This window comes from Raphanus sativus, chromosome 6 (assembly GCF_000801105.2).
Source record: "Raphanus sativus cultivar WK10039 chromosome 6, ASM80110v3, whole genome shotgun sequence".
Lineage (NCBI taxonomy): Eukaryota > Viridiplantae > Streptophyta > Magnoliopsida > Brassicales > Brassicaceae > Raphanus > Raphanus sativus.
The window spans coordinates 10,460,385-10,476,590 of NC_079516.1; the positions used below are offsets into that span (position 1 = coordinate 10,460,385).

The 16,206-nt window shown below is 36.9% G+C and overlaps 2 protein-coding genes across 2 annotated transcripts; one reads left to right on the forward strand and one right to left on the reverse strand.

Annotated features, from left to right (window-relative positions):
* The first annotated feature begins 3,996 nt into the window (after positions 1-3,996).
* On the forward strand, positions 3,997-10,342 carry LOC108807792 (AP-1 complex subunit gamma-2). Its single transcript, XM_056986920.1, is given in 17 exon segments — positions 3,997-4,624; positions 4,774-4,942; positions 5,177-5,289; positions 5,524-5,678; positions 6,020-6,110; positions 6,372-6,533; positions 6,737-6,793; positions 6,948-7,070; positions 7,157-7,252; positions 7,576-7,608; positions 7,611-7,711; positions 7,896-8,000; positions 8,102-8,358; positions 8,715-8,939; positions 8,984-9,245; positions 9,901-9,970; positions 10,079-10,342. Coding segments are annotated over 17 exon segments (2,607 nt in total). The 5' UTR covers positions 3,997-4,132; the 3' UTR covers positions 10,175-10,342.
* A 3,091-nt stretch (positions 10,343-13,433) lies between these two features.
* Positions 13,434-16,195, reverse strand: LOC108809290 (protein RICE SALT SENSITIVE 3). The gene is made up of 7 exons (XM_018581434.2): positions 15,895-16,195; positions 15,646-15,696; positions 15,366-15,551; positions 14,767-14,872; positions 14,527-14,568; positions 14,365-14,421; positions 13,434-14,275 (listed from the first exon to the last, which is right to left on the reverse strand). Exons 1-7 carry the CDS (start codon positions 16,029-16,031, stop codon positions 13,730-13,732), a joined length of 1,125 nt encoding a protein of 374 aa, XP_018436936.1. The 5' UTR covers positions 16,032-16,195; the 3' UTR covers positions 13,434-13,729.
* Between the last annotated feature and the right edge of the window lie 11 nt (positions 16,196-16,206).

The following is a 16,206-nucleotide window of genomic DNA, read 5'->3' on the forward strand; positions in this document are numbered from 1 at the left end:
CAACGTCAGCTAAGATGTCTAGAGCATACTTTCTCTGTGACAATAACATCCCCTCCTGGCTTCGTGCCACTTCAATTTCCAAGAAGTACTTAAGCTTACCAAGATATTTCATGTGAAAACAGGAACTCAAGTAGTCTTTAAACTCCTGAACAACCTCGTGTGAGTTCCCTGTCAACACTAAATCATCCACATAAATCAAAATATGAAGCTCTTTCTTCTCTGTTATCAGAGAAAACAGATAGTGATCTGCTCCACACTGTTCAAAACCATAGTCGAACAGAGCCTTTGCGAACTTAGAGAACTAGCAGCGGGGAGATTGTTTTAAACCGTACAAGGACTTTCGTAATCGACAGACCATCCCCTTTTCTGGAGCGTGAAATCCAGGAGGTAATCTCATGTACACCTCTTCATCTAAATCTCCATGTAAAAAGGCGTTATGCACATCCATTTGGTGCAAATCCCAACCCCTTCCACACGCTAACTTCAGAAACAGCCGTATTGTTGTCATTTTGATAACAGGAGCAAAGGTTTCAAAATAATCCAGGCCCTCAACTTGTTTATTCCCAAGCGCTACCAGACGTGCCTTAAACCTCTCGACGGTAACGTCGGCATTGAACTTGATCTTGAAAACCCATTTGCACCCTATCACATGCTTCCCGGGAGGTAAGTGTTCCACTGTCCAGGTTCCATTCTCTTCTAGAGCTACAATCTCGATGCCAGCTGCATCTCTCCATCTCTTATCCTTCATGGCCTCCGCAAAAGACCTCGGTTCCACCTCACTGGTTACTTGTTGAGAAACGGTCACATGAAAGGAACTGCTCTATCCCATAAAGTGAATCAAATTCAAACTCATATTCATCACCAGCAAAATCCTGTTTCTGAACAGTGTTCAACACCTAATCCTGCAATCTAGTTGAAGGTTTCTTCTCCCGTAACCCTCTTCACATCTCAGGTACCGATGAGTCTGCCACCACTGCTTCAGCATTTACCGGTTTGGTCACTGCAACATCTCTTGGTTCTGTCTGAGGCGCGGTCTCTGTCTGAGGCACGACAATATCTCCGACTTCTAGTGCTTTTGTCGCTTCAGCACTTGAGTTTTCTCGTGGCTCTTTACCGACCTCTGCTAAAATATCTTGACCAACCGATTCCTGCTTGACATCTGCTAGGCTACCTGGAACGCGAGTCTCAGATCCCTGCTCTTTCATCAAGTCAGCTACGAACTCCTCTGTTTCTCCTCCTTCATCATCGTTGTCAAATGACACAGTATCATAATCAACTAGCTGATTTCCATCATATTCTGCATCTTTGGCTGAGAGAGGCAGAGGTAGTTGTGAGAAAGGGAACACCTCTTCGAAAAATGTGACATCTCTGAATACGAAGGATCTCGTCAGTATCAAGATCAAACAATGTCCATCCCTTCTTAGCATAAGAGTATCACAATAAGATGCAACGACGGCTCCTGCTAGCAAACTTGTCTCCATTCCTCTTCTGATTGTGTGCATAAGCAAGGCAGCCCACTACTCTCATCTCATCATACTTTGGCGAGGAGCCGAAGATGATTTCATAAGGTAATTTCCCTTTATGTATTTCACACGGGGTTCTGTTTATTATGTGAGCAGCAGCAAGTACACATTCTCCCAGAACTTAGTAGGAAGTTTTTCCTGAAACATAAGCGCTTGCAATGTTTAGGATATGACGGTGCTTCCTCTCCATGCGACCATTTTGTTGGGGTGTGCCAACACCAGAGGTTTGGTAAACTATCCCGTTTGCAGAAAAGAAACTCTTCATTGATGTGAACTATGTTCCATTATCGCTGCGAATTATCTTAACCTCTTTGCTAAACTGACGTGAGAATTTTTTCAGTGTCTGTTGCACTTGTGTCTTGTCGGTCAACAGAAAAACCCAGACTCCTCTTGAGAAGTCATCAACCACAGTGAGAAAATAATAGCATCCACACAAACTCTGTGTACGGTATGGTCCCCATAAGTCGACATGAATTAGCTCGAAAACATCTTTGCTTTTATTAATACTCAAAGGAAACTCACTACGACACTGTTCTGCACGAAAACAAATATCACATACTGAAAGCTCAACACCACTACTACTATCAATAACTGGCAATTACCTTATTCTCTTCTCTGCTGCATGTCCCAGTTGCTTGTGCCAAAGCTCCAGAGACTCCAACTCGCCTAATTTTTTCTCTCTTCTCACGAGCTCCACTCCTTGAAGAAAGTAGACTCCATCTTTCCTTCTACCCATTCCAATCGGAGTCATCGACATGAGGTCCTGCAATAGGCAACACGTCTTAGCAAACAGAATAACACAATTCAACTCGTCAATCAGCTGTGAAACTGAAATCAAATTGCACTTCAATTCTTCCACATAGAGCACACTATGCAGAGTCAGGTTCTCAGTCAGTGCCACACTTCCTTCCTGATCAGCTATAACCATTTTTCCATTTGGAAAGCCAACCAGACACGGAGGAACCGTGTATGTCAAACAAACAATCTACAAGACCTGTCATATGATGAGAGGCACCACTGTCCACAATCCAATCACCTCTACACGTCTTACCATTGAGTCGAGTCTCCTCCGGTTTGTCTCCCAATATTTTCACCAATTTTTCCCACTGATCTTTGGACAAACATGTGATCGCATGAGCATCCACTGACTGTGCGGTGTGAGAGACAGCGTTAACACTTGCTCCCCTACCGTAGTTTTCTTTATTTCTCTGCGCTGCACCAGTGTTTCCTTGTTGAGAAGGCGTTTTCCCTCTCCCCTTTCCATACTTTTCCAGCCACCATTCAGGATAACCATGTAACTGATAACACCCTCCAGCATCATGTCATGACTTGTTGCAGTGAGTACATAAGTTTCCTCTACTATTGTTTCGAGGATCTACACGCAATTGTGTTCCACTTGTGGTGGTTGCGAAGGCCACCACTTCTCCTCTTGATTCCTTCGCCCTATCTCAGTCAGAGAACCTCATCAGTTCTTCTCTAGCAACCATAGAGTAGGCATGATCAACACTTGGAAGTGGTTCTGTGTTCACAATAGCCGTGTGTATGTTGCCATAGAGAGACGCATCCAATCCAAGACAAAACTGATGTAGTTTTTCTTTTTCTCGCGCCATCTCCAATTGTTGTACAAAATCACATGTACATCCTGCACACTTGCAGCCTCCACAGATACACACCGGCTTGTACTCATAATTCGAGAGATCTTCCCAAATCACTTGCAGCTTCCCATAGTATGTCTCCAACAACATGTCTCCCTGCTTGCAGTTCATCAACTCTTCTTTCAGTTGTTGAACTCTCACTTCACTTTTTGCACTAAATCTTGTTTTAATGTTGTCCCACAGATCTTTAGCTATCTCACGGTGCGTGATGCTTGACCTAAGCTTTGGTTCAATCGTGTTGAAGATCCACGATGTCACCATTGCGTTGACAGTCATCCAATCTTCTTCATCTTCTGAACCCTCTTCAGGCGCCTTCACCGTACCGTCAATGATTCCCAGTTTCTTCTTTGCTCGAAGACCGGTCCTCATCTTCCTCACCCACTCGTCATAGTTTCTTCCATTGAAGACAACTTGAGTGATCACATTCGCAGGATCATCTTTATGATTCAAAGCGTATGGAGACTTTACGGACTTGCTAACCGCTCCCTCCATCTTGCTTGCAATTTGCTTCTCTTCAGGTTTTGTCATAGCCGATTGGCTCTGATACCATAAAAGATCTGAAGATGCTTTAGTATTATACGTGATAACTTTACAAGAAGACTCCTATGCGCCTTTTATACTACAAGAAGCCGATCTAATCTATTTAGATACATGTCTATCACAAAATATATTCTCAACAAACTTCAAGATATCAACCGAGATATTCCCTAATAGGAATATTCTCCAACTCTATCCCAATACCACTTACCATTATTGCCTCCCTAGTTTCTATAACCGTAATGTAGCTTTCATCGTGATTTTTTCCCGCAATTAAATTGGAAAGTGAAGTCGATAGGAGAACTTATTCTTAACTGCATTTTTTTTTCTTAGGTCTGACAATGTTGGTGAATCTTCTAGATCAGAGTAATCGTATATGGATTCTATCTGCTATATCGTTTTGTATAACTGACAAATATGAATGGTAGCGACATGATCCGGGCGAGTAAAACCGCTGCTGAGGAACGCGCTGTTGTAAGGAAAGAGTGTGCTGCGATCCGAGCTTCCATAAACGAAAACGAGCAGGACTACATGCACCGTGATCTCGCGAAGCTCATGTTCATCCACATGCTTGGTTACCCTACTCATTTTGGTCAGATGGAATGCCTCAAACTAATTGCTTCGACTGGGTTTCCAGAGAAGAGGATCGGTTATCTTGGTTTGATGTTGTTTCTTGACGAAAGGAAACAAGTGCTTATGCTCGTCACCAACTCCCTCAAGCAGTATCCTTTTAGCACTTTACCCTTTTTGTTGTAAGTTTTAGCTTCCGACCTGAATCATACAAATCAGTATACTGTGGGGCTTGCTCTTTGTGCTTTAGCCAATATCTCTTCTGCTGATATGGCTCGTGATCTCGCTCCTGAAGTTGAAAGATTACTTCAGTTTCGTGATCCCAACATACGCAAGAAAGTGAGTGCTTCCCTTCTTTTAGTGAGGTTTTAGAGGTTGTAAAATGTTGGAATTGTTGAGAAGCTAAGTAGGTGCTTGTTGCCTGAAGAAATGTCTATTAGTTTTCATGTATCATTCATTCATTAATTTAAATTTGGTTAATTAGGCAGCTCATTTGCGCCATACGGATCATCAGAAAAGTTCCGGATCTTTCTGAGAACTTTACTAGCCCTGCCGCTTCTTTACTCAAAGAAAAGCATCATGGTGTTCTCATTACGGGAATTCACCTTTGTACGGAAATATGTATAGTCAGTTCCGAAGCCCTTGAATATTTCGCAAGGTAATCTCTTAATACTCTATGTCTGGTCATTAGTCTTAGCCTCTTATTTTCTCATGGTTCCCTGATTCTTGTATCTGAAATCTATATCGTCCCTGCATTCTCCATTTTGTCTCTTTAGACTCATGATGGACAGTTGCGTAAATTTGCTTGTACAGTGTACTGATTTGAAGTTTTTCTTTCTTTTTTTCTCCATGTCATGATGGAAAATTTAGTGGTTTCCTTTTCTGTTTGACAGAAATGCACAGAGGGCTTGGTTAAAACCCTGAGGGGTATTGCAAACTGTTGCGTATTTTGGGCCAAAGGGGATGCAGAGGCCAGTGACCGTATGAACGATATACTTGCTCAGGTTTGTTTGTACTTAGTCTGTCGAGAATTATCTGAAGGCTTATGTTGTCCTGAATGACTTCTATGTTTGTGGTCTTCTATTTTTTTTTCAAAAAAGGTTTTTTGTTTCTTGATTTTTTCATACTGTTTTGTTTCTTGATTTTATTGCATTTGCCTAAAAAAGCTTTTGATATCAGTCCGGATCATTATCTCATATAATAATTCTCGACTCCCAACTTGATTTTTAATGTCTTAGGTGGCATCTAAAACCGAGTCAAACAAAAATGCAGGCAACGGTATCCTATATGAATGCATTCAAACGATAATGAGCATCGAAGAAAATGGTGGTTTACGTGTCCTTGCAATCAATATTTTGGGAAAATTATTGTCCAACCGAGATAATAACATCAGGTTTTTATCGACTGCCCTTAGTATTTGAGTTTTCTGTAACCTTGTGTCTGTCATCTTATCATTCGTCGACATTAGTCTTCCAGCTCTTCGTTTATTATAATTCCATCAGAAGTTGTTCATTCATATGTCTAGTTTTCAGTGATTTTTTATTGGTCTACTTGAAGGAGTAGGGGTTTTAAAAGAGAAAAGGAACCAAACCTGATATGTTTTGAAAGTTTTGTTTTTGAATGCGACTATTTTATGTTGAAAGCAAGTGATAACACATTTCATCTTATACCTTTCTCAGCTCTCCATTGACTACCATCCACAAAAAAATATAAACCTTAGCTTTGCTTTCTCAGATATATAGCATTAAATATGCTGATGAGAGCCTTAACAGTTGATTCCAAAGCGGTTCAGAGACACAGAGTTACAATACTGGAGTGCGTTAAGGTACTTAATTTGGTGTTACAGTTGCTTTTTTTGTGTATCTTATGAAATACCAGCGTACTGTATATTGTTTTTCTTTTCCTTTGTTTTTACTGGTTATGGAATGCTACTTATTCCTCAGAACTAAAGCATGCTACTCAGTTTGGTATCGTAGTAGAGTTAACTGTATCTTGTTTTTCGTTTTAACATTTAACCATCCAATTCTGTTTATGTGGCCTGAGATTTTATTAAATGGAATATGTTCTTTGATATCTTCTTGTTTAGGATTCAGATGCTTCAATTCAGAAAATGGCACTTGAATTTATTTACCTCTTGGTGAATGAGAATAACGTGAAGCCACTAGCAAAGGAGCTTATAGAATATTTGGAAGTAAGCGAACAAGATTTTAAGGGAGATCTTACGGAAAAGATATGTTCCATTGTGGAAATTTAAGTTGCACGACTTTTCAATAATGAGATTTCATAATTCTAAAAGTTAGTAACTGAACAATGTAATTTGTAACATATATGTGATTTATGCTCTATCAAAAGTAATCCATAAATTTTATTAGAATGCTAGCCTGGATGAATGGTGTCCATCAGACGTGCTTGTTTATATGTGTGTTAACTTTGTTGTTTCCTTGCTTGACTAGGTTTGTTCCAGAGAAAATCTGGTACATTGATCAAATGCTGAAGGTTCTATCTGAGGTATATTTTTAACCCATGTAATGATGTTACATTTTCCATCAATTTATCGGCACCAATGGTGTCATGTAGATTTCTTTAATTGATGTCTTTTACATGCAATGAAAATAAGTTGATCTTAATTGGAGATTTCTAATCTTAACTATGTTCATAACAGGCTGGTAATTATGTGAAAGAGGATGTATGGCATGCGCTGATTGTTGTTATAACAAATGCTCCTGATCTCCATGGGTACACTGTCAGGGCTTTGTACAGAGCATTACATACATCTTCTGAACAGGTAAATGACATTCTTGTTTTGGTTAGGCATTTCCTAGTTTGATCTTGTAATTTAGGAGTGAGACGGTCATTATGATGTTTGGGCAGGAAAACCTTGTGCGGGTTGCAATATGGTGCATAGGAGAATATGCTGATCTGTTGGTTAACAATAATGGAATGCTTGAATTAGATGAACAAATAACGGTGAGTAGCATCTTCCGGCGGGTTTTTTTTCGTGTCTTATACAAGAGTCGACAGTTATGCGTTCCTCACATCCTCGAAGATGTTAACTCTTGTATTATTGATTTCTGCGCTAGCTCGTTCTTCTGCTTTTAAAAAAGTGAAGAAAATGGTTTGTTATATAGGACTCTACATATTAAGGGATACTTATTCCTTAATATTTAGATTGCTCATTACGAAACTTATCTGCATGCAACTTATTGATTGATCATCTGTACATGCTAAAGATAATATTATTTAGTCAGGTATGTAGATATTGATTTATGTTCTCAAGCTTCTGTAATCAGGTAACAGAGTCAGATGCAGTTGATGTTGTCGAGACTGCTAGTCTGCTATTAAGCATCATACATCAGATGTCACAACTAAGGCCATGGCACTCATTGCTTTGTTAAAGATCTCATCTCGTTTCCCTTCTATTTCAGAGTATGCCAACTCCTAGCTAGCTTGATTATGCCTTCACTGATGATTCTAGATTTTTTTTTTGTTTATTAGGGTATAACCATGCATCGATTCTTTTCACGGCCCTGTAATTTTGTTTTTAATTTGGTCGCAGTGGAAATTAGTCAATGGTGCTTCTCACCGATGGGTTTGTTGTATTTGCTTGCAGGAGGGTTAAAAGTATTATAGGACAGAACAAAGCTTAATTTGTCTTAGAACTGCAACAAAGGTCTATGGAGTTCAGTTCAGTTATCCAAAAGCATCAGAACATAAGGTAATTCTTTTGAAACTACTTGACAAATATGTTTTGATCAATTTGTATGAGAGGGTTCTACGGATACTAACCAACTAACTTAATCGACACAATGGATGCAGATCTTCCCTGGTTGAAAGAATGCCGGTCCTTGATGAGGCAACATTTAGTGGAAGGAGAGCTGGTTCTTTACCAACAGCTGTGTCAACTTCCGGAAAGTCTTCACTTAGTATTCCGAACGGTGTTGTTAAAGCTGCAGCTCCTCTTGTAGATTTACTCGACGTGAGTTCTGATGATGCTCCTGCCCCTACCTCCTCCAGTGCTAACTTCCTTCAAGATCTTCTTGGCGTTGATTTAACGCAGCCTTCGCCACATCCTGGTTAGATTTCCAAAAATGTCATTCCACTCCACCATCCAAATAACAGATAACTAAATTAGTAAAAGTTGTTTCGGACCTTTGGGTATTGAGAGATGATGATAAACATTTGTATATCATGTCTTCTTGGAGTCTTAAGTCAGATCATAATTTTCTTCCGCTAGAGAATTATGTCTGGTCATGTTTCTGTAAGTTGTTAACTTCAGAGGCAGTATGACCAATCCTAACTATGACCTGAGGAAAGGCTGTTAAACTTGTGTAGTCAAGAATCAAGATAAGTAAATATTTGTATGTTTTGTAGAGAGCTGAGGTTGATAAGATAAGCTCTTTGCTTATTCTCTACCTCATATCAGTTTCAGGTACCACGCAGCCATCAAAAGCTGGTGCTGATATTCTTTTAGATCTAGTGTCATTCGGAAGTCCTGCTCCTAGCTCGATCAGTGGAGACTTATTATCTGTTGATGAGAATAATGCTCCAGTAACCACCATCAATGCAATTTCATCAAATTCTCCCACGGCGCCGTCTTCAGTGATGGATTTGTTGGATGGATTTGGTAAAGATGGCGATGTCCTAGAGATCACCTGTTCTTCGATTGCTGGTATTCGATTGAGGTGTGGAGTTCCCTAGCGATGAACGCCCAAGCGCAACCAATACGCCAATGGAATCCTCTCATTGCACACGTCGAATCACTGTCATCCCCAAAACACTTGAAGCTATTGAATCTCCTCGCCATGCAAGCATCGATCTACTTCATCTGGACAGAGAGGAACTCCCGACTTCACAGACAGCTCTTCCGTCCACCCTCCTCGATAATCGCTTCGGCTTCCACTCAAATCCGTAACCGTATCTCAAGTCTGAGAGACTCCTCCCCTGCTCTGGCCTCATCGATGTATCAAGCGTGGAGCTCCAACTAAAATCAGGGATCAAGCAACTTCTCTTCTGCTAGCTACTAGAACGACGCTTTGTGATCATCGTTCTCTTTTGATTAATTGGGTTCACTGATTTCCTTCTCTATTATGGGTCAAACCATTTGTAATTGGGCCAAGGCCCTAAATCTACCACTAAGGCAAACTCATATATATTATATATATAGCCTTTTTTTCAAAAAAAAAACGTGTAAGATTTTCTTTTCCAGGCTGCTGTTCCAAAGTTCAGTTCCTAAACTTCTTTCTGTGCTAACATTATAAGCCTTTCGCTTCATATTTTATACCACTCGATCTTTCCTAATCAAAAGAGCTGCCACAGAGCTTGGTTCTTGGCTAAAACAGTCCACGCTTTTCATGACATGATTAACTCTTATTTTAGCAAAATTCTTACTTGTTAAATCGCAATACAGAATTGGTTTGGATAAGGATTTGTGTATGTCTTAGTTTAGTTATATATTTACATGTATTCTTTCGTTGACAGTAATAAAACAGTAATCAGTAACTTAAAAAAAAAAAAACGATTTCCTTTCCCATATATGCTGACGATGTTCTAATGTATTAATATTCCCTGTCACCACACACATTGCAGTTTCTACAACTTCACCTGGATTCCTCTAGCAGCAACTCTCTTACTGCCAATGGAAATATCAAACAAACTATGAGAGTTACAAATAGCCAGTACGGAAAGGTATTGTTCCCCTTTCTTTACATTATTTTTTTTATGCTCTCCTCACCAGCACAAACCTCGATCAGATGCAGAACTCTGAAAATAATCTCTGGTTTTTACTGTTTTCAGAAACCCATGGTGATGCGGATGCGGGTAGGTTACAAGATTGACGGTAAAGATGTGTTGGAGGAAGGACAAATCAACAATTTTCCTCGTGAGTTATGAGAAAGTATTAAGGTATTAGATATACCAAGATTCATATACATATTCCTAACTCTTGTCTTACATAATCCTTTCTCCCATAGACTTAAAGAAAACTTCTTCAAAGAAAGTTTGCGTGTGTGGTTTATTTGCTTTGTGTGCGATCGTTTTAATGATGGTTTGAAATATGAGAATGTGTGTCGTTAATTTTATTCTCTTAGCTGCTTCCAAGTTCTTTTTCAGTATTAATTATGGAATTTGATTTTCTTAGTGAAGATGAAAAAGGGAGAAACTCTCAAGTTGTATTTAATGTTCGGCTCGTTATTCATATATTGTATAACAATTATCGTTGATTCATTGTTCCTACATCCAAACTTGATACCTATCAGAACATATTCATAAATAATCAATTTGCATGTGGTTGTGTAGTAGTTCAAGTATCCAATTTTTAAGAATCATAGTAGTTTTTTTAGTTTTTTATTCCTCGCAAATGGAACTTTTTTTTTAATTCTGATACAGTGAAAATACACTAACATTTGCTTCTAACTTGGCATATAAACGGTTAGGCGCAAAAAACATGCAAGAACGTCAGCTTCATTGTAACCAAGCAGTGGTAGGAGTTGCCTTGGGGGCAAACCTTAAATCCATTAGTGTTGAGTTCGATCCTGCCTATAACTATAGCTGTCATATAATTCATCATGGACGAGCTAACTTAAAGCGCGTTCTAAATGGACTAAAGACCAAGTTGGTCTATAACTGAACAAGACCAAGACCAAATGGACGTTGTCAAAAAAAAAAAAAAAAAATGGACGTTGTCCATGTTCAAACTTTTTTAATCTAAGATTTTGTTAGTTCAAAGATTTATTTTATTGATTTTAGAACAAAAGAAAAATTTCCATTTATGGGCACACATAAATTTGTGGTTTTAGTGAAACAACTATATTTTACGGTTTTATGAAGAAAAAAATATTTTTTAATTTTTACGGAAGAATGTAATTTCAAAGTATTTACTAGAAAACATAATTTTATTGTTTGGGAGAATTTTAGTTTTAAAATTTGACAGGAAATCACAATTTAATTGTCTTGATGAGAGTTAAAATTTATGCAATATTTAGATAAAATTTAAAATTATATTGAAATGAGTTGTCCATAGATATGTCTATTTGAACATGTTCTTATTTGACATAGACGGTTTTTTCTGGAATGTTGTCTATTATGGACCGATCAATAAATGTCTTAAGTAAAACCGTATTATTTGGATAAATCGAAATGGACGTTTAGACGGACCATTTGACAGTTTTACCAAAAAAACAAATTGTTGTTATCTAACCAAACGAATTGGGGTTCAGTTTAAACACCTCCAGTTAAGAAAACTTCAGCTTTCTTTCTATATCATACTTCAGTTAATTGAAAAAAGTATGATGAAATGGATAAAAATGGTTACCATTTTCTCAAACAAGCGTAGAAGATGACAACTGAAAAGAAACTCAGATATATGGCTTCGTAATCATCATCTTGGCGGTTGATGTGAGAAGTTTCGGGTATTCAAATTTCTTTCACCACTTGAGACCACCCACCATTAGTTGGTTTAGCTCTCTAATCTATATCTTTGGTTTAGCTCTCTTTGTTTTAGCTAAACAAAACAAAATTAAAGAGATCCACATTACCTGCTTTTTTTCTTGCATTATGTATGTATATATGATTATCTATACTTCAAAAGTTCTGATAACTTAGATGAATAGTACAGTTGTGATCGGTTTTGAAAAGAGTTAATGCATTCTACATGATTTAAGAAATCCAGTCAGATATATACCTTGATCTAATATTTTCGCACTTCAAAACTAACAGGCATTGCGATTTTCCAAACTTTTGGTGCTAACTATAAAATAATTCCGTGAGTTATTGAGTCAAGAATCTTGACTAGAATCCCTGTTCAAAAACGCGGCCGTCTAGTTGTCTATAGCTGTCTAGGCGGTTGCATAGGCGGCTGCCTAGACGCTGTTCGGGGGTTCACCGCAACGAATGTAATCAATTCGGCGAAGTAGGCGTTGATCCGCATTGACCCGCCTAAAACCGTCTAGTTCCGCCTAATTCCACCTAATTTCCGAGTTGACCACAAAAAAAGTTTTTTTTTTTCGTTCGCGTAAAATTGAAACACAATTAATTATTTTTAATCATTATTGACAGATTTTGTGTAATTAAATCTTTACTAAATAATTAAAATTAGCTATCAAACCCAAAACAAACACATACATATTACATTTAAAAAAAAATTCATACCAAACACACCATAATCTAAATGTTCGACAAATCAAAATGAGACTGTTTAAAATTATATAAAAATTTGTATAATTATGTTTAAAGACTTGGGTAATCATGTTTAAAATTAGCTAAATATATCATAAATATATTAAATTATATTTAAAATTAGGCTCCGCATAGTTTCTGAATACTCCTCGATTTTTCGATAACTTACTAGGTCCAGACTTCCCGTCTGACTAGCGCCTGGCGTAGCTTTGAACAGGGACCACGAGAACAAGCCTAAAGAAGCAGAACACTGGAAATTCCATTGCGGAAAAATAATATTTATCGTAGGTCCATCTCTGTTTATATTATTTTATTTCCCAGTACAAACGTAATATTTTATTCAGGACATGGAATCTGCAACAATTTTTACCAAGTACCATCGAAATCAACGTACTACGTTAGAAACAAGACATACATTCAAAGTTATAAGAAAAATGTTTATTTATTTTGCCAACTAAAGGAGAAGTTTTGGCAAAAAAAAAGAAAAAAACTAAAGGAGAAGTAATAAAATCTAAGTTTTTCAAAAAAAAAAAAGTAATAAAATCTAAGAATTATAAAAAGTCAGACTACGAAAATCTTAGTACAATCTATCTTATTAAAACAGAAACATTCTGTTGGACCTAACATTTATTTTATAAGTTTTTAAATTAAATACACATTTATACTTTATAGTTAAACCTACATTAAATCATTAATATTCCTTTCTTTATACTACTATCCATGTTTCCAAACAATATACTTATTTCTTTATAATACTATCAATGTTTCCAAACAATATATTTTTATACTACTATCAATGTTTCCAAACAATACAATAATTAATCTTAGTTATTTTATATCTATCATTTTCTCTTTAAAATTTTGTAGAAACGTTATAATTCATAAATTGCAAAATAATGAACTTTAAAATTTGGATTATAAGACTACAAAATATGAAACTATTACAATATAAATCCAATTAGATTACATATCGGTCATCCATCAGTTCAATCGGTTAGTCTTGGGTTTTAGTGATTTTTTTTAATATGAATATTTTAAAAACCTAAATTGAATTGTCAGATCTCCGGATTAACCGGTATAATCACAATCGGGTTGAATTTAAAAACACTGATTTAAATGCAAAAATATTTTAAATATACACTCTTTAAAAATTACCAAAATATTTGTTAAGTTATTAGTGAAATTTTTCATCATAAAATATTCCGCGCTTCTAAAGCGCGGGTCAAAATCTAGTTTATACTTATTGTACGAACAAACAGATTTATTAGACACTCAAAAATCCTCACCAAGAAACCCACCGATCTTGTTCTCTCTATCGTAATTATTATTGCTGCAGTTATTGTTATAACTATCATTACTATTGTAATTATTATTGTTGTTATTATTACTACCCTCACCAACCAACTCCCTACGTTGAGCCCTAAACGCATCGTTTGGATCTTCTTGACTCATTTCTTCCTTAGCACTGTGGTGAAACGGGAAGTACCCAGGCTGCGTCGCCGGAGGTACAACAGATGGAAGCTTCGAGAGAAGAGCGTCGAGGCTACTCATCGACGGCATTATCTTCATCTCTTGCGGCTGGTGGTGGTTGCTCATCAAGAAGCGGTGGTTGTGATCAGAATGGTAGAAATGCTGTTGGTGATGCTCAGGCTGCAACTGAGAAGGAGCTATTCCGGGGAAATGCCACGTTTCAGAAGGAGAAGCGTTGGTGAAAGGGTAGCCAGAAGAAGAAGGATGAGGAAGAAGTACTCCTGGGATGCTTTCGATATAGCTCAGCTTTTTTCTTAGCATCACAACATTGCTCAAATCTTCTACCACCTTTAATTTATAAATAAAAATTGAAGTATGTAAATTGTCCTGTCTATATAAACAGAAATAAAAAGTATAATGTATATAGAGAGAGAAACCTTGTGGACAGATCCTAACTGGACAACACCTTCTCGAACCGAAATCAAGGCAATTGTCTGCATAACATTTTCATGTAAATATGCTTAACTGGAGACTTAAATGTACGACAATGCATTTATATATGGAAGTATGTATGTGTGTTGATGTAACTAAAAAAATACCTTGATGCCAGATTGAAACTGAGCTTCCCATGTCCTAGGGTACTACACAATTACATAAACGTTAATTAGTATGTGGTTAATATAATGCTGTATAAATCTATGCGTGTGATTTGTAACTTTCAGATGTATGGATACTTTTTTTCTTCTTCTAAGCCGAATATGCATGTGTATGCATATAAAGGCCATATATAAAAACGTGTATATAAAGGTGTGCATATATGTATATCAGCATATGCTTACTGAGTCAGCAGAATTGTGCCAAGCAGATAAGAAGTTAATCTCTTGGTCATTAGGTTCTTTGTAAATCCACTTGTGACTGTGATCTGCAGCTACTTTTCCTATCAATCTGCACAAAATTTGATAAAACTTCAATCATTAGAGAGAATGATTAAATTAATTAACAATTATTAGAATAATACTTTATTTAGTTGACAATGATTAAATAAATACTCCCCTCTCAGCAACTTTTCGATTAAACTTTGACCCATAAACTTTAAATTAAAAAGAGGAACGTTGACCCATATAACTTTCTAAAACTAACTTAATTACATATACATACATTATACATATGTATTTAAACTGAGTTTTTTTTTGCTAAAATTTGGGGGGATTTAAACAGAGTTAGAAAAAAATATATTTAAATAGTATGTACTCTGGTCCAGGAAAAATGGTTTACCAAAAAAGTTAAACGAAAAAGAGATAGTACTGCATATGAAAAGGAAAATTGAGGAAAAGGATATATTTTCGTCACAAATCTTATAATTAACTTCTGCTGAAAATATATATATATATGTATATATATATATATATTTATATATGTATATATTGTCCTCACATACCCTTCTCCATAATTGTAGATTTCATGGGACATCTTGAAGAACAACTCAGGCTGAAGCCCTTGATATTGCTGATAATCACTATTTCCGTAAGCCGTTGAGCTGCCACCACCGCCGCTACATTCATCGGAGCTTACTTCCCCGGCAGAAGCAGCAAAGTTGCAAAACCCATCTTCCCAAACCAAAATCCTGCAATAAAAAACATACAACCTTATTATAAATTAATATATACTGAAGAAATCGTTATATGTGTAATAGCTTGTATACGTGGTTTAACTAGTACCAGTTTCTCCTGTTCCCTCTTGATCTATCATAAGCTCCTTGACCATCCCATCTACTTGTGAACAGCACCAAATGGTCAGTACATATTCATCATTCAAATAAAAAATACAAATACAAAACTACAGAAGAAAAGCTAGCAAAGGAAAAGAATAACAAGAAAGCCAAATTAAAGTGTAAAAGGAAAAAGATTATTAGATTTTTTTTTGACTGAAGGTTTTCAAGGAGTATTAGATTTTAATCATAAGCTTACTTGGGGGGAGGATAATTTCTGGGCAAGATCCTCCAAAAAACAGCATAAACCCATTGGGAATTCTCGTGTATGCATAAGCTTCTTAGTGTGTGTTGAAGAAGATGAGTCACAGCTAATGAATTCAGATGTTCCTCCATTTAATTAATCTGAATTTTCTCAGTTTTTCTTTGAGTTCTTTCTTTTCTGTTTTGTTTGGTGTGCACAGACTTTTTTTTGTTAAGACTTTCTTTAGATAGAAGAAGGTAGAAAACCCTCACCATCTATCCTCTTTTATATAATAAGCTTATAGATCCATCCCCCAAAGCATCTTTT

Excerpts from the sequence above, each read along its gene's own strand:
- LOC108809290 (XM_018581434.2), bottom strand. The coding sequence starts at position 16,031 with ATGGAGGAACATCTGAATTCATTAGCTGTGACTCATCTTCTTCAACAC. Across the intron at positions 15,697-15,894 it reads AGAAATTATCCTCCCCCCAA|ATGGGATGGTCAAGGAGCTT; the intron begins GTAAGCTTATGA and ends GTTCACAAGTAG. Across the intron at positions 14,569-14,766 it reads GGCACAATTCTGCTGACTCA|TACCCTAGGACATGGGAAGC; the intron begins GTAAGCATATGC and ends GTAATTGTGTAG.